Source organism: Pomacea canaliculata, linkage group LG10, assembly GCF_003073045.1.
Source record: "Pomacea canaliculata isolate SZHN2017 linkage group LG10, ASM307304v1, whole genome shotgun sequence".
Lineage (NCBI taxonomy): Eukaryota > Metazoa > Mollusca > Gastropoda > Architaenioglossa > Ampullariidae > Pomacea > Pomacea canaliculata.
This window is the reverse complement of record NC_037599.1, coordinates 17,421,990-17,440,722: the sequence shown is the minus strand read 5'-3', so window position 1 is coordinate 17,440,722 and position 18,733 is coordinate 17,421,990. Positions and strand designations below refer to the sequence as shown.

Below are 18,733 nucleotides of genomic sequence, written 5' to 3'. Positions count from 1 at the left end.
CACGCTCACACAGAATGAAAGAAAAAAATCATAGTTTCGCTTCCGAGCGATTTATTCGCATGGATTTTTTTTTTTTTTTTTTTTTTTTTTTGCGCAAATGCCCACATCATTTTAGCGTTCGTTAACCTCCATCGCGGTACTTCACACATAATTTACGGAGTATAAAACAAATGAAAAAGTCTTTCCAAGCATTGCACACACTCTTACACTTCGCCGGTTCCGCACTGTGTGCAGTTGCAGCAGCGGAGTGACCACGACAACACCGACACTTCACTGCGGCAGCTGCAGGCAAGTCTAGGCTTCGTCTGCAGACTAAGTCATGTGAGGATTCAGGTCCTGTGGCGTTTTTGTTGCACAGCAACGTATTTTTCTAAGCATGGCTGTTTCTCCATTTTACCCGTCACTCTTTCTTGCTTGCCAACAATGGTTTATAGGTTGCCAGTCTTGGAGCAGACGAGAAAGTACTTGCACAACCGAGTTTCCCAGCGCCAGTCAAATGTTCCTAAACACACTAGGTTTCAGAGCTGTTGCCTCTTCCATCCACAATCCCTTGCGACAGGCACCAACCGCCAGAGTCCAATACTGCGCTCCCTGCAAAATGCCGTCTGATGTCACATCGGGAGAAGACGTGAGACTGTCGCTGTCTGACGAGATCACAGCTCTCTATTCCTACCACTACCTTCTCCCCTCCGAAAATTAAAAAAAAGTCCCGCTAACATTATAGTAAATATGTCAAAGAATCATGTTACAACACACTATGCCAGCACATTTTAAAAAATCTGGTGAAATAATAAGCAGTACTTTTGCTATTAAGATTGTTCTCATTTTTCTTTTCAAAAATTGGCGGGGGTGTGGAGGGAGTTCAAGTGTTCTGTCTGTAGGCAGGATGCGTAAGCTCGCCTCCAAAAATACCCCCCGAACACCGGCAGTCTAATATTGTGTATACCATTGTTACTGTGATTTTCCTTAGTCACACATCTCTAAATATCTGTCAATTAAAGACACTCTTAAATGAGTGCAAGAAAAAACATGGGGAGAAGCATCCAAGAATCTAACAAGATTTTCTTATGTAGTGTTCCTCTGGTGAGTAGTCCACCGTATGAAGTACCTGACTCCAAACAAATGTTTACCCCACTGCCAGTTTGTGTTTTGTTTATCTTTTTTGTGCTGGGATAAAACTGTATAAACTTCTGATTTAAATTTTGTAGACAAACTACTGCTAGTAACTTTGTCTGTAAAATGCCATCTCTTCTAAAACTGCATGCCAAAGCTTAGGATGGCAGAAAGAGGCAAGAATACAACCAACACAAAATAAGCAGCTGCTACTAATCTTTATGCAAACAGGATTCATGAAGCTCCTTTACCAAGTCTGATAGCCTGCCCTACCCTGGATAAATGTGTACCTGCAGTAGCTATCACCTATTCAATGGCCCAAGGATAGGCCTACCTAATTACAAAAAAGAAAATCTGATAATAGCAGAAGCCCTAAAAAAAACTTCTGGTTTCCAAATGAAAATCAAACATTTTGTTGTCTAATATTTGCTCTAAGAATATCTGATCAGTAGATAAATTTGACTTTTCACAGCTTATTGGCAGCGTTCTTGATGTCTTTTTCGTTAAATGTTTTAATTTTTAAGTGTAATCTTCTTACCTCATAGTTTAGTGAACAACACGAGCATTCACATACTTTTCCAGGAAATTCTCATCAAGTGGATTGGTTCACCTATTCAGTAGGTCATATATTGGCAGTTGGGTTTGCCTGTTGGTTAAACTTAATCAGCTAGCTGCCTACTCAATAGCTTAATTGCATGAATATCATCCCTGGTGGTTCAGATAATGTAGATCCAAAACAAGATTCTGGAAGTTTTCAAAAACTAGTTTTGCGTATTGAGAAATTTCAACTAGATGTATTAATATAACCTTGCCGTCAAAGCATGTGCTCTGTTTGTTAAAATAATTTTTGTGAAGCTAAATACAATGAATTCTGATGTCAGTAAATAATGGTCAATAGTTCAAAGACACCTTTGTTGTTTCCAGAATCCCAACATATCTTTGACCCAAGCAACCAGTAATTGACATTTTAAACAAACATGCACGATATGTAATTTAATATATGAGAAATAAAATTATGATTGACTGCAATGGATGATTGGAATTTATAAATAAAGGGATTTTTTACTTCATCAATAATGTAAGTAAATATTAACACATAAAAACATCAATTTCCACACACATATTCATAACTCTTCTTTAGCTGCAACTTTTCACAGTAGGTACTTTTGAACAGTTTATGCAGATAAGAGTGAAAAACACAACAGAAATCCAGGTAAAATAACACATGGCACACTTCCAAAAAAAAAATTAACAGCTGGAGAACTTGACTGTGTAAAAATATGTTTCTGAAAAGTGACAGAAATGCAAATCAAGAAAATTTATTGCAAGCTTTCTTTTGGTTTTGTGCAGCAACAACAGTCACAGTCTCCCTTACATGCTCAGCTCTCACACATGCAGTTACTGACGTGCAAATTGCTAGAATGTAGTGGAGAATACTACTTACACCTTGTAATTAAACAGTACTATGCATAAGTATTGTTATTAAGATTCTAAGCTTAAAACCTCTTAGGGTCACACCACTTCACATCAATCCACAACCCCTATCTTTCCTGTGATAAATTATCACTTCGCTCACACAAGGTTGGTTCTTTTGATAAAAAAATAAAATAAAAAAGAAAAAGCAAAGTGTCTTTAACAGAAGGTCTCAGCATGCTTCTGTTACTGTTAAGCTCTTGAACACACATGTGAGCACTTAGACGGGCCATTCACTGAGATCCTCTCTTTAAATGCCACTTTAAAAAAATTCCTGAAGATGTGATGCTTTGAACCAGCCAAATATCATCAGATTTTGCACTTGTGGTTTCCTGTTACCCCTTTGCCAGGGCACCAAGAGGTATTTCATCACATACACCTTTCCTTTCCATCCAGAATTGAATAGAACCTTCAACAATCTATCCTTTCATGTGGACGTCATGCTTTCATCAGGCCCCTCCTCCTCATGGCTATCTGATGCAAAGCGGTTATCAAAATCCTCTAGCATCAATGTTGCCAACTCATTTATCTCATAGTCATCGTCCTCATCATCAAGATTGACATTGAACTCATCTATTGCAGGTCCATTCTCTGAGTTCAGAATGTAGTGCTCATCATAGTCTTCAAAGTTGTCGTCATAAAAGTTCTCACTGTCAGTGTGCTCATCGTAGGTTGAGGAATCCTCCTCTTCTTGGTTGGCTCCCTCCTCAAAGTACCCGTTCATGATCTCCCCACCATTGTCTGCACCAGAAACATCAGATGATGCAACTTCGGTGCTGGTGCTGTTGGGGACGACAGCACCCAGAACATGAAGTAAGGTGTGTGGCCCAGCCTGGGTGTTCTCCCCTAACACGTTGGAGACTAGCTGTGCCTCATCCTGTGATGTCAGCATCTGGACATTGACCACATTGACTACATCATCGTAGTTGTGTTCGATGTCTGGATTCTCTTGATCCTCTCCATCCTCGCCATCATTGTCATCCTCATTGTTGTCATCAATGTCATCTTCATAGGCATCCCATTCACCTAGGTCTTGGGCAATACGACGATAGCGAGATTCACGCAGCACTCCCTTAGCCCGCTGAGTTTTGGGATGTTCTGGCCCAAGGATCTCCTCAGAAACACGCGCCCACCGTTTGAAGTAGGCATATGCCTTGCGGTAGTCATTATTATCTTCGTACACAATGCCGATGTTGATGTACAGGCGGGAGGTGAGAATGTGATACTCACCATACATTTGCATGCACAGCTCCATGGCTTGGTTATACAGCTGAGGATAAACCAGAGGTCAGAACTTCATTTTAAGATCAGTGAGGACAAGAAAAGGTATTGATTCTCTCACGTTACAATCCTTGTATATTACAGGAAAAGGAACTGTAATACCTAAAATGTCTAGGTGCACTGAATTATTGCTCCTGTTTACATGGTAAACAGGGTTACAAATTTAAAAACAGGCACACACACACACACTCACGCACACACAAAATGTTGTAATGCAATGTAGTAAAGCATAAATGAGTGAACAGAAACATGGATACAAATAGCGGCAAGTAGTCATGTGAGCACACCTATGGACATGTACATTGACTACATAGTACCTTCAGCTGCTCCATGCTGCCCCTGGGCGCCAGGACACCCTTTGTCATGAGGGCTTCAGCATAGTGACCCATGTCATTTAACTGCACCAAATATAGAACAATAAACTCGTAGAAGCTACAATGCACCTATACTATTCCTTAAGCATGTGAACACTTTCTTTTTTCCTTTTTTGTGGAAGAGGTTACCACTCTGCATTTTAAGAATGAGTTTTCTCTTAATAATTATGTTATCATGATGGAAATATGATTGTGACAAATATCACAATCAGGTAAATAAATGAAAGGTATAAATTATATTTTTCAAAGCAATGCATAAAGCCATTTTAGAGCAATACAGATCAATAATGACCTCCCTTCATCCAAGCATATTTAGCACTGCTGTATGATTTTCATATGTGTGCCAGCACTGACCTCCATAAAAATTTTCAAGGCCCTGTCAATGTACTTGTTCCCCTCCACTATGGCTGCTTCTCCTGTAAGCTCAGGGCCACCTCCACAGGCTTCCCAACTTTCCATGTTGAAAGCTAGCTTCATTAAGCTCATAGCCAGCTTGAACTGCAGAAAGAGTAATTATGTAAACAGAAGCATCCCTTGTAAAATAAAATACTTGACTTTTTTAAACAGTCGAACATCACCTCATCTTCAAATACTTCATACTTTATGACAGTATTTACTTTCAATGCTTGTTAAATATGATAAGTCTCCAGACTCTGTGCAAATTGTGTTGTCACATCCATTATCAAAGCCTGGATTATGTACCTTTATAAGCAGGTAGCTGAAATGATAGCAATATAGCAACTTTAGTAAAACAGAATAAAAAATTTTCACCCTATGGTAGTTTCCTGGAAGAGTTTTCCGAATGGCAATAGATTTGCGACCATAATATATGGTTTTTCGTAAGTCTGGTAACTGACTGGGTGATACAAAGTCATTCAGCTTCAGTTTCTATTGAAGTAGAAACACAAACATGATAAGATTTTCAGACTAAAATAAAAGGTCGCACTATAAAAATAGTATGTAATATGAAAATATAATAATTTTTCAAAATAATCCAATTTTTCTCACTACATGAATTATTTCTCTGTTAAATCAGTTTAAAAATATGACTTTTGGATAATAAAACAATAAAACCACAAAATAACTCGAACTAAAAAAAAATATATAAAGAAAGAAAAGTAGTGTTTTAAAAATGTGTTGTGGCCTCTTAAGTATTAAAATAAATTGTAAACTATGAGCTATCTCAACAAGCGGTAAGAATAAAACTTTCAGCATTAATGCAATGTTACCTCATCATATATCTCAGACATGAGAGCATACAGTTCCACCATGCGATGTGGTCTGGCCCCCAGCTCCTTCTCCTCTATCTTCATGGCTGTCTTCAGCAACTCCAGGGCTTCATAGTGCTTGCCAGCCTGGATTCTGACAGCATCAAGTTGAGATATTACATATGTATGCTGCTAAAAGATTCAATGCAACTACAAACTAAACAAAATTTCACTTAACCACCAACAAGCATTCATTTCTAATGTGTTTCAACTTCTCAGAGAAAAGAAAACTAAACAGGTTAAAAAAGTTCTGTCAAAGATCCAGAGAATTAAACCATCACTTACACAACACGACACACTTTCTCATAGCGAAGAGACACAGCTTCTTCATTCACGGAATCATCCTCCTCAAACTGGGAAAGGGCTGTTTCATAGCTTTCAATCATCTCATCAATAGGACCAACCTGCATCAGGCCAAAACGTTTTCCAGTAACATCATTATCATGCATAGCCAGCACTTTCTCCCATTCCACTGAATGCTTTGAGAGCCAAGATTTAGCACATTAGTCCACAAGAATATGGCTGCCAATCCCAAGGGTAAAGGTCGCGATTAACAGCTACTGGGAACACAAAGGGACTAAATTGGACTTTTAAAAAAAAAACAACTGAATTTGCATTGAGTACTAGTTCTGTCAGCACTATTTGCACACAGGTTTTTAACATTACGACAAAGTTTGCCTAAATATGTTGGCGTAACCTTTAAACCAAAGACTGAAACTTGACAATACTGATTAACGCAAATACTTTTAATATGAATTACAATTGTGTTTATACACTATCTGTTTCTGTGTGCTCTATTTTCCCTCCCACTCACTTCTCCCCACTATCATTGTCAGTTACTGGACTAAGTCTACCTTCACAAATATTGCCTGTTATACTAAGCATATATAATGCTAAGAATCTTGAAGTGCAGGTGCTGAAAGGTCTTTCATAACTGTACTGAAGAGAAATAGCTAAAAGCAAAACACTGAAACTATGATCAAACTAGTTCCACATTCTCTTTATCACTCTTACTTCTATGCCCAAAAAAGAGAAAACAAAAATCTCATAAGCTGCTAAGCAAAAGTAATGTTCACACCAAGAGTTTAGACCACTGAAAAAAACTCATCCAAGACTCAAAATATCTTCTTCAGTATTGCAAAAAAAATGAAATTTTTATTATAAATTGTTTTGTTTCTTCAAGATTTACTAGATGACTACAGGAGAAAAAGGGCACATTTGTTTTTTTAGTAAATGAAAGTGGACTTCCTGAAAGTTAGTACTTGCCTGGTGTTATCCGGGCACACCACTGGTCTAGTGAGCAACAATTTTCAGATAGGTGACAGCACTGCCAGTATAGCAGTGTTTTTTTGGGGTTTTTTTAACCAACACTCAACCTAATCAGACTGTGGGGTAGTTGGAAGGGCCTCAGCATCATGTCATCTGGTAACTCTCAAAGAAAGAGAACTTATAATAAAAATTTTGTTTTTTTTCTTTGACATTGCAAGATGACATGACCATAGGAGAATAGAAATCTGGAGAAGTAAGCACACAACCCATATGTCCTTGATCTTGTGGGATGTTACGCCACCAAGATCAGGCCCAAAAGTGCCAAAAGGGCAGTGTGTGTAATAGATCACTCAAATGAACCTGAAAAGTAGAGTCAGAACTGAAGCTGATGGTGGACATAAATATCTGATAATGCTACATTACAATCCCCAATGTCAGGAGCAGACACATGTAGCGAAGGGGAGGCCTGCATTGTTTGCAAAAACCTCTCAACAGCGATTATGCTTTGTGGGCTGAAAACTGGAGATAATTCATGACTACTTCTCATTTATTTTTGTAACTGGCATTGCTTTAGTAAGCTGTTGTAATGGTTTGAGATGAACACTGTAATGTGATGCCACTAAACATAAAATACCTGTTTTATGGCTATTGAGACTAAACACACAGAAACTGTTGGTTGCTAATACTTGCACTCCTATATCAGTGTGGGCACAAGATGAGCCAACAAAAGATGATAAAGCAACAGTAGGACAGTGAAAAGAAAAAAGACAAAATACTGAAGAGAGACAAAAGTAGCTTACCTTACGCCAGTAAGCTAGCAGTTGAGAGCTGTACTCTTCATGGTACAGCCTGTCAAACACTGACCACTGAGACAGGGCAGCAGACAGGTGGAAAATGTCATCAAGACACAACAACTGGTGAGGCCACTCTTCTGCCCGCCTCTCTAAGTTGTCAGAGTTCTGGAAGTATTCTGCTAGCATGCGGTGCCACCAGATGTAGGCCATTGTCCGCTCGCTCTTTTCATTTTCACATGCTTCTGCGGTGAAATATCTGCATCAACAATACCATGAACATATATACACAGATATCCATGCATGAACATGCACGAACATACGTTAAAAAAGTAAACAAACAGCTTTTTCTCCCCGTAGAAGACTACCTTTCACTCTGTCATTATCTGTTGCCATGAACTGCCTGTGGTGGGAGGAATACTCTATTAATATTTAAAGGAAAAGGGCTTTGCATTTAGAACTGGTAGCAGGATGGCTGAATAGCAGTCACTGACTGCATATTATGAAGCCAAAAGCAGCAGCTATTACTACTACAGCCCTTCCAATTATATACACTGTTTACTAATTAGTGGAGGGTGTTGGACTGGGGGCTAAAAAGATGGAAATGAACAGACGACATAATCATCCCACAAAGATATAAACATTTTCTTTCTAACCTCTTCCTTACAGCTTTGCTGAGAGCCCTGTGATAAAAGTCAAGCCTGCCGTCTTTGCTGTCGCCATATGGTCGCAGGAAGGGTTGTAGTCGCGTAAAAATCCACTGCCACTTCTGTTCTGACAGTAAATCGTGCTTCTTCTTTTTTACTTCTTTCTCTTGTGTCTCTTTCTCCTCTGGACATAAAAAAGTAGCATGACTCATGAGAACATAAATTCGAATGAAGTCCCATTCTCACTTTCTTATTTGAAATTTTTAAAAAAAAATCTTCATGAGACTCAGCTATGATTTTAATTAACTGCAACAGTTACAACTTTTTCTAAACTTTAGCTGTTTTAAAAGACAATCTGCTTTGGACTTTAAACAGTGAAAAAGCAAATACTGATACTACAAAGAGTATTATTTAAATATTCCACCTAACACCAACCATTTCTATGACTTGTGTTCTTCAAGAAGGTAAAATTAATATTTTGACAAGGAACCTTTTTCTTCATATGGTGATGGTGGTCTAAGGACACTCTCATCAGCCAGAAGTTCTCGCAGCTCTGACTCCAGGAGGCCTGATGATGATGCCTCAAGGAGGCACAATGTTGCTACAAGCAGTTCGCCACCAGTTTCTTTTTCTAACTGACACAGAAGCCTGTCAAGTATGCTGCAATATTAGCAACAACAAATTCTTTAATGCCTGCACGTCACTGGTGCTGAGGTTAAAATAAATTGGAAAGAAAAAGTGTAAGATTGTGTATGCCTGTGTAAAACCATAGCTGGCAGTACACAATCTTCAACATGTGTTTTATTCTTCATGCATGTATTCGGCAGCATGTGACAGGTGTAAAGAGGCACCTATAAGAATAAATGCAGCAGTGTGCTAAGAACATGCCAGGACATTCTTCCCTTCCAGCTTGACTGGTTATATCAAGGTCAGTAACACTGTCAATGTGGTTGTTCTCAGCACTTCTTCAGATATCCTTCTAATATTAGTTTTCCAATTTTCTGACAATGTTAGTAGCAAAGTTTCTTGCTTAGCCCCTCTAGGCAGGCTTCTACATAGGCCTGTTTGCTTGCTACTCTTCATGCTTGAATAACATTTACCTCAGGAGTCCTTCTGGCAGTTCAGCAATCTTTTCATCAATGTGAACACTTTCATCCAAGTGTCGTATCTCCTCACAGGCCACACACAGCCACAAAGGGTTATCCGATGATTCTTTGGCTAGCAGCTTTGCCATCTGTTCTTCTGAGAATCTTTTACCATATTTGTCCAGCATGTCTTGCACTATTTTCTAGAAAAGAAAGAAACTGCAAAAGAATTCATGCAAAGAAGCAAGGCACTCTAAGATACATGACAGATTGTTACACACCATTTAGCATATGTTAATTTTGCACACCTCTCTCCCTTGCCATAGGAGATCTCTTGCACACTCACCTGCAATCATAGCTTGTTTAATTAAATGGGAAGGCAAAGAAAAATATTAATTTTGGTGGTAAAATTTCTTTTCAGTACTTACCAGTGGAGTTCATCCTACTTTCTACCACAATTCCAGTCATTTGCTCCTGGTTGGTCAAAGTTGACCAATGAGAAGGGAGCACACGAACTCAAACAATTCACCTTCATCCCTCTACCTATAGCCAGTGACTTTATCTCTCCACTTTGTTACCATGACTGTGAAGATACCCATAGTAGGGAGGTAGAACAGGCATGGGCAAGGTGACACATCAAAGTGTCAGCTGTCTTGGAGCAGGTCGACCATGCATGGATTTAGATAAGAAAACATCCATATCCTAGTCTTTTTGAGTAAAAGGAAAAGCATGGGCAAAGCTTGTGTAATTCTTCTTCTGGAACCCACAACACCTAAGATGAACTTTTTTAGGAATTCAAGTAGACAAAGTGGCAAGTTTCACATCTAGATACATAATTATCAAAAAAGGAGGCCAATGGTAAAGATCACCTGGTGCCTAGTCACTGAATATTATTCTGTTCTTATCAGTGACAATGATCAAGACTGTGGAAACAGCCATGGTAACAGATGGGAAATCCTCCGTTCGTAAAGTACAAAAATGAATATTGACTGCTTGCTGAAAATCCGCTCTCCTGTGCTACGCCCATTTGAGTTTGAACCAGACAAAGTCAAGGCTGTCATATGTGAGCTGGAAGCCAGTGATGAGTGTCACACTTGTGTTAACGAATGTACAGACTCACCAACCTAATCGGAGTGAGGGGGAGATGGAAAATGACTAATAGGCTGCACAGAAAAAAACCCAAGAAAACCAAAAAGAGTGCAAAAAAAGCCTACCCGTCTAACAGTCAAACATTTGTACCCAAAGCCACCCCATTACCCTCAGTGCCAAGCCCCAACAAACATGGGGAGGAAGGAGCTGAAAAAAAAAAAAAATTTAGGAAAGTTCAAGATGCTGTACCATTATGTCTGGTCCTTCAGTTGAGTGAAGTGGTGTCGAAGTGTGTAATTGTGCTGTTATTTGCCAGTAAGAAATGAAGGGTTTCTCACTGTCTATCCTTACCTTTATCCTCTGAAGCTAAAGAACGTGTCTTAACAGGGCAAAGCACCTCTTCCCGACATGTTTAATACCTGACAGTAAGTACTCATCTGTCCTTGGACCAATAGTGGCAAAGATCCTTTGATGAGTTGACAGAACATGACAGCAAGTATGCATATTGGACACCACAAGCAATGCAAGGTTTCTCCATGACACAATGCAAAGAAACATGACCGACACGGTAGTTGCCTGGCAAAAAACTGGAGAGGTGAACTCACTGGCTACACCAGGCAGGATGAGTTGTGAGTCAGTTCAGTTTGTGTGCTCCCTGTTCACTGGTCATCTTTGACCAACCAAGAGCAGACACCTGTACTTGTGTTAGCAGGTAGGATGAACTTCATATAGTCATCTGGTACAGTAAAAAGAAGAAATTTATTTTGTCCTGTTCCTGTTGGAAAAAGTTGCCTATCTTTAGAGTACAAGGCATAACCAGGTTTTACAGAGTTTTGCTACAAGCAATCCGACAAATAACACTGTTTTGTTTTGCAAAGGAACCTCTGAAATATTATATTGGTCTTGAAAATGCCCTAAAAACCTAGCAGACTCTCTTCAAAATACCACAGTGAAAATATATTCCCTAGACTTGAATATATCACCATAAAAACACCACCCCTCACCTTGCGTGAGTCCAAATCCAACGGAGAGATGATCAACTCGATAGGCTTGGTTTCTCTAGCAACTAATGCACGGTGCACATCTGTGTCATTTATCATTGTCAGTATGCACCGAACATGTGGAGCAAGCTTGCGAGGCAACCAGCTGATGACACGAGCTGTATTTTCTTCCGTGAACTGCAGACAACATCAAAAAGTGTTTAAACCCTACACTTAAAGATGAAAATGGTCACGAAAAAGCATGAAGCTCATCTACATGCTCCCATGCACCACCCCTCTTCCCACACACACACACACACTGAAATCTTTAAAACACAATCATATCTTGCAAGTGACTGACCCCAAAATGTACCCACTCTGCCTCAATTTCTCATAAGGTTTAAATAAAAATTCTTTTCAAATTTATAAGCATATATAAGCTTTTTTATTCTTTTAGTAACTGCAACAATCACAAACTTTGCATACTTGTAGCATGGCATGATATAATTTCTGAATTTTGAGGAAATAAAGCCCATACCTGATCTGATAGAGAAGGCCCTGAGGTTGTTTGACATTTAGTCTGTAGATGACCTTAACATTAAAACAACTTTCAGAGGTTCATGGAATACCTCAATAATTTTGTTGTCAGATTTTCATGCTTACTTACCATGTTACAAGCGAAACAATTCTTTAAAAAAAAGAGGACTAACCTGGTTTAGAGCATCAATAAAAATTATGAGTGGTTTGGTGTTAGGGTTTGACAATATACTACAGCACATCATGGATGCTGAGTCTAGATCCTTCGGCATGTTGGAATTCTGTAACAAATGAAATGCTGGTGAAGAATATTTAAGGGTGGGATTAAAAACAAAAAGAACTAAACAAATACCTTCATGCAATAAAAATGCATATGTGATGCTGAAGAAGAAAAGTATCTACTACATCTGTGATATCACTGGTGTGATGTAGTGCAGCTCACCTTTGCCATGTCCATATCCCGGAGCAGTCGTTTGAGCATACACTCTAAAGATGCTGAGCCAGGTATTGCACCAACAAAATGATAAAAGACATGCCATTTTCTGTTACCTCCCCTAAGACAGAAAAAAAAAATGCAATGATAAGAACAATCACTGAAAACACTGTGATGTATTTCTGACATTTTAACGTTATCAAGAAAAGGTTTATCCCAACCTGTAATAACAAAAAGGAAAACAGTCAAAAGCAATATACCACATGGAAAAAAACGAGTTTAAAAAAAGAAATTTTAAAGAGCGCGATGAGTGGATTTCTACTTACCCAGGCACCACTAAACGCCCTTCATCAACTTTTGCCAATGTTGCCATGACAGCTTGACAAAGTATACATGATTTGCCACATCCAGGGCTACCCAGTAGCAACAAGGGTACGTCTCGGTCCTCCTGACTTATGTACTCTAGTATCTGCAATTTAACACACAAAGTGTTAGTATTAACACAAATTAACATTTTCATAAACAATTCTGGAAAATGGGTGGGAATTAACAGCTGTTCAACACTTTAGTTAGAAAGTCCAGTGCTTTAACAGACTGAAAAAAATTCGTTTTTACCCTTATTTTATTACTCTTTTAAGAGCCTCTAATATAGCTGTATCCCCCTACCCCCACCCCCCAAAAAATTGAGCAAATTATTGACAAAACATTGGGCAAACTAAATGAAAAAGAACATTCTGACAGAGCTAACAATATCCAGCTAGCAAATCTACAGCAGTTAGGAGGCATTTATAAAAAAACAAAATAAAATGAATAACAAAAGATTGTAACAGAAGATAATGTTCTGGAGAAATGCTATTTGATCCTTTGTTAAAAAAAAATTACTGCTAAGTTTTTGGAATGTGTGATGACACAATACACTACTTCTTCCATAAATTGTAATAGACAAGTTAACAAACAAGACAAACCTTCTGAACCATGGCTTCCCTTCCTTGAACACTGTGGGCTTTGTGAATAAGAAAGCTGTGGTGTGCAGACAAGGCAAAACAATCCGGGTGTTCCAGCATGCTTTCTTCCCCACAGGATTCACAACGGACTCTCTGTTGTAAAAACTCTCTTACCTATATGATCAAAAGGAAATAAATAAGAGACCAATCAAAGAAATTTAGGAAAATTTCTCAACAATTCTTTGCAGTAAATAGGTAGAACTCTATTACTCACTGTTACTGTGTCACTAAAAATTCATAAATAATTTCCATACTATTGATGTTAAACATATAACTGAAAAAAGACTAATTATCACGAATAGTTTAAATAATGTTAACAAAGACATCTGCAAAGTAAACTGAGAAAACCAAATCAATGTCACGATATTAAACAGAGGACAAAAAACAAAAAAAGGAGAAAAAAGAACATATATACATAAGAGTGCGAACTGAAGAAAACGCACATAGGCATTCATTAACAAACCAGAAGAGTACTAAATAAATCAATACTAGTAAAGAAATCTCACCCTCTGCTTCAGATCATCACTAAACTTTAACAAAGGTCTTCGTTTGTGATCAACACCTCTGTATTCACAACCGTAGGCAATGATGCGAGAGCTCTGGTGAGCGATCAGATTTAAGGTGAAAAAAAAAATGTCTTTCAATGTTGCTTTCAATGTTCAAACACAATAACTGAATGAATTAAGTAGACACAAGCTGAATCCCTTTATTACCTATCAGGATGCCCAGTTATTAATACACACATTAAGCATTCATTTATCAAAAGCATGCTCTCATTCTGACATTCAACAGATATTTTGTTTCCAATAGATCATGAAAAAGAGATACAAAAATCTCATGTCAAATAACCTATTTAAAAACAAAGATCTACTCTAAAAATTGATGAATGTACAAATAGGGAATAACAAAACTTACAGGGAATTTTTGAGAAATTATATCATTGGGGCCACAGATTTTCTGGGAAGCTGAAGTCTTTTGGACGAAACATGACCTTTCCTGCTCAGGCACTTGTTCCAGGAAAGAATCATCCCGTATAAGGAATATGGCTGTAACATGAAAACTCTTCTCTCAAAGAAAATTCATTTGCAAATAAAACCCAATAAAACAACTGCTCTGAATATGTTGACACACATCTATCCTTTTTTTATTATTCTGTCAAGGATTTTCAGGATTTTTTAGTATTTATTATAATCTTTAAGCTGAAAGTACCATAAAACCTCCCTTTTAAGACTTGATAAAATTCACTGAGAGGGGTTTTAGTATAGAAATTGACCAGTCTGTTTTTATTCCTCAGACTATGACTTCAAACACCTACAAATTAAGTTCATCTATTTAAATGTTGAAAAAATGCTCTTGAAACCATATTATAGTACTTTCCTTTATTGCTTTTGCTCAGTCATGCTTGCTTATTTTGTTGCACTTGAGGGAAGATTTATAGGGGAACTAACTCTTCAGGTAAGAGCAATTGATCAAGACATGTGAACTGATAAACAAAAAGAAAACCATGAACAGGGGCCAGTCATTTCAACCCAAAACCACATTGTCCCAGCCATATCAACCTCATGCCCAAGTCGAATAAGCTCTGCCATGACCATGCTGTCTCTTGTACAACATTATCCCACACCAAAATATGAATCAACCCAGGCCCAGGATAAATGAAATCCTGAGCAGCAACACCTGTTTAATATTATCCCAATGTCTACATATTTAATATGAACCTCTAAACTAAAGAATAAATAAAAACAAATGCTTAAAAAAATTGATTAAAGAGAAAATCAATTTATGCATCACTGTAAGATTTGTTTGAATGTTTATTGCCAAGTAACCAAGTAACCACTTCTGTTTTGTAAGATGTTAGCTGAACTTGTTTAAACAACGAATGGCTCTGTAGGTAACATTTAACTTTTATAGCTACTTTTGTCATAGGTGATTGGTTTGTCTTTTGGGCCTGGGTTGATGTAGTCTTGCATGGTATGGGTGAATTTGACTCAGGTGGGTGACCAATATGGTTCTGGGTTGAAATGACTGGTGACCCAATGAACAAGCATCCTTCTTCAAAATGTACTTCACTTATTTTAAATTATTTCTGTGGAAAGTCATAATATAGGGCAAATGGATGACCAGAAGTGCACTCTATTTTAAAATGCACTTAATGTGTTTTTGGTATGCAAATGTTTTCGGAATATGAATTCTGCAAAAAAGGTCATAATAAAGAACAAATTATCGGTTGTTAAGATGCACTGGCCATGTAGTCATAATAAGGATGACAGTTATATAGTGAAATATATCCGTGAAAATATGTTGGGTTATATCTAAAAGCAGTCTTAATGAGGAGGTTTTACTATATTTATAGAATTTATCAATGTAGATAAGGAGGACCGAAAACACAGGCACAAAATTAATCAGAGAGCTATTTATATGTGACATAATTTAGCAACAAAAACAGATGCGTAAGCATTCAAAATGTCAGGCAAATATATGATCTTTACTTACAGTTCCTATTGTCATCCCTGTAAGCACTTTTTAACAGCTCCAGATCTTCAACCAGAAGTCCATAAGCCTCAAGGTAGTCTTCTATAACTTCATCAGCATACTCTCCCCACATTGGAACCCAACCTAATGACTCACTTCATTCAACACGCACCCAACCCCCAAAATTAGCACATGCTGTAAACTAAATTATACTGAAATTCATATATTTTAGTTTCTTTTCATCATAAATCACAAGCTCTATATTTCATTTTCCAAAAACTAAGAATTATTTCTTGAAAACTCTCTGGATCAGCAAAGTTTAAAGGTGAATTTCAGTTTAATGATACACAAAACAACTTTATCAGGAACCCTTAAAAATGCTTTGAAGAAAATTCCTTGGAAGAAACACGATAACAAAAATTCTCACTGGAAATGTCAGGCAAAATTAGCGGTAAGCTAAGCCTGACCTTGTGATGTTGATGAAGATGGGCATTATATCACTGTAGTAGCAGTTCTCAATGCTCGTCTGCATCTTTTCTAATTCTGCTACATCCCGCTTGTCAGGGTGTCTGCCTCCCTAAGCACCCCCAGCCCCATTAAAAGCATTTTACTACATGCATGTCTCATTACATATACATTACGAACAGAACAATTTTATGCATAACAATAAATACATGTACACACAATTTTTAAATCTATACAAAATTGTGTTAATTACATTACTTTTTTATAAGAAAATTTTGTTTAAATTTTTTTCTGACTGTCCAAGAAGTGGGATGATATACAGACAGTAATAAATAAGTTAAAGCTGTTCCATTCTCAATACTTTAAATAATTTCATGTTACATTTGCTTAAATCTCTACAATTTAGTTTTTTGCTCATTACTAACACAGACATTAAACACACAAAGTACTTGATTACAATAACATTAATAGCAGACAAAATACTGAACATTGTTTTTGACTGACATGGTTATTTCTACATCAGGGAGCAAATACAAATTTTCTATCTGTTGCACTTACCCATTTAATAAAATTTTCCTGCAGATTTAACCTTTTCTTCTCACACCATGCACGCAGCTCTGTAAGAACCTGCAAACATTATTTTATGATGATTGCTTTTGGTTTCAGACATATGGAAACTTGTTTTAACTTTATAATTTTAAAGTTTAAAGTTTCTTGCTTGTCTGCTAGGTAGACACAGTTTTTCAACTATACATATGAAGAATGAAAGCTCAACTTTTATTTTAAAATAGACAGTATCAACAGCAAAAACAAATATTTATATTTTGAAGGAAACATTTTAACAGTGTCTTTTGACAAAAAATGCAAACAGTAATAAAACTAAGATATACTATTTAATAAAATGGATATGTGGAATAACATACAATATATGTTTGATAGATTACCATTATTTAAAAGATTGTTTTTTTTAAAAAGTCATACTTTTACTGGTATGATTAATAATCTATTATAAATGAAGAATAGAATTAGGATTAAGCATGAACATTAATAAAATGGTTTGTAGCATCAAACCTGGCCCATTTTACAATGAATAAAGACATTATTCACAAACAAAAATTGCTCCATAAAATAAGGTTACAACTAAGTTAAAAAAAATAATACTCACATCCTTTCTTAGCATGTCTCTCTCTGCAAAGAATTCATCTGTGTATGAAGTGATAAATAGTTTGACATTGACTTTGTCTCTAGGTGCACGGACAGGTGAGTCCACCGCCACAGCACATGCCATGTCGTCTGCAGCATGAATATATTAATAAATTTACATGCACATATGTGCTGCTTTAATTTCAATGAACTTATCTTATACTAGTTTGAGTGAATGATATGAAAGTGGTATAAATGGAAATTTAAGCCAATGCAATTTTCAGCATAAACAAAAGTCAACCAAAAAAAAATAAAAAAGAGAGAGAGAAAATTAATGCTAGTGCAAAGCACACAATAGAAATCTGGATCTCCAAAGAAGAAATGTCCACAACAAATGTGCTTTTCTCAGCATATAGTAATCTGTCTTGTCAGCTTACAAAAAAATAAACGGCAAAATTAGTCTCATCAAAAAGACATACAATCAAGAAAAGTTATTCTTAACAGTTAATAATATATCTGAGAACGTCAACACAACATAATGCTCTGTATCTGCAAAAGTATTACTATAACTGGGGTTGCTTTATACATATCATCATATGCAATTAATTAATGAATTCAATAACAGATCTAAAATAACCAAGAAGAAACACCAAAATGTATCACTTATTTTAATAAAATAAATAAACGATGCCATTATCACACGCCTTTGCCGCTCGTAATTAGCCTCCTAATAGTTCTTTCATCTTTCTGAACTGCTTATTCTGGTTGCAATAATACAATCTAATTTGAAACTACAATTAATTAGTAAAAGCACTCTGACAACTTGTGGTGACAGCTTTTAAATGGTTATTTTCAACAATCACGAAGCGAAGGAACATTAGTAGGTGTATAGGCTTTAATAAGCCTGGTTGATTTTTCGGTGTGTTTGTACCAGCAACCGCACGCCCAGCTTAACAATTACTAGGATCTAGCAGACGACAAAGCGTTCTACCTCAGCTGCAATCTCAGGCATGCAGATATTTAACTCTCACCTAACTTCCAAAGGACGTCGTTATTCACATACTTCCGCAACAATAATTAACAAAAGCTTAATCATTCAACGTCGATGAAAACACCGATACTGATAAAAATGACCTCGACCACGAAGAGTTCTGCGTATGGGAGAGAACCTTGTCATCGGTCCTAGCCGATGCAGTTATCCTCCCGCAACTATTTCGCCGTCACCACCGGTGTCCATGGTCTCTCCTATTCTTTGCACCTTCCTTTATGAGAATTGGCAGCCCAGTCGACTCTCTCCCTCAGCCCATTA

General features: G+C 37.2%; 1 protein-coding gene across 1 annotated transcript; it reads right to left on the bottom strand.

Annotated features, from left to right (window-relative positions):
- Positions 1-64: 64 nt before the first annotated feature.
- On the bottom strand, positions 65-18,597 carry LOC112573411 (telomerase protein component 1-like). Its single transcript, XM_025253756.1, has 22 exons — positions 18,456-18,597; positions 17,447-17,574; positions 16,840-16,908; positions 16,284-16,393; positions 15,838-15,971; positions 14,260-14,390; positions 13,851-13,943; positions 13,306-13,458; positions 12,667-12,809; positions 12,350-12,461; positions 12,081-12,188; positions 11,395-11,568; positions 9,317-9,504; positions 8,707-8,876; positions 8,226-8,400; positions 7,579-7,828; positions 5,795-5,913; positions 5,471-5,603; positions 5,013-5,129; positions 4,596-4,739; positions 4,185-4,265; positions 65-3,856 (listed from the first exon to the last, which is right to left on the bottom strand). The coding sequence occupies exons 2-22, from the start codon at positions 17,567-17,569 to the stop codon at positions 3,014-3,016; spliced, it is 3,570 nt and encodes a 1,189-aa protein (XP_025109541.1). The 5' UTR covers positions 17,570-17,574; positions 18,456-18,597; the 3' UTR covers positions 65-3,013.
- Positions 18,598-18,733: the final 136 nt, after the last annotated feature.

Coding starts and splice junctions, on each gene's coding strand:
- LOC112573411 (XM_025253756.1), bottom strand. CDS start 17,569: ATGGCATGTGCTGTGGCGGTGGACTCACCTGTCCGTGCACCTAGAGAC. Junction 14,391..15,837: donor CAGGGATGACAATAGGAACT/GTAAGTAAAGAT, acceptor TTCATGTTACAG/CCATATTCCTTATACGGGAT. Junction 4,266..4,595: donor CCTTGAAAATTTTTATGGAG/GTCAGTGCTGGC, acceptor TATTTGGTGCAG/TTAAATGACATGGGTCACTA.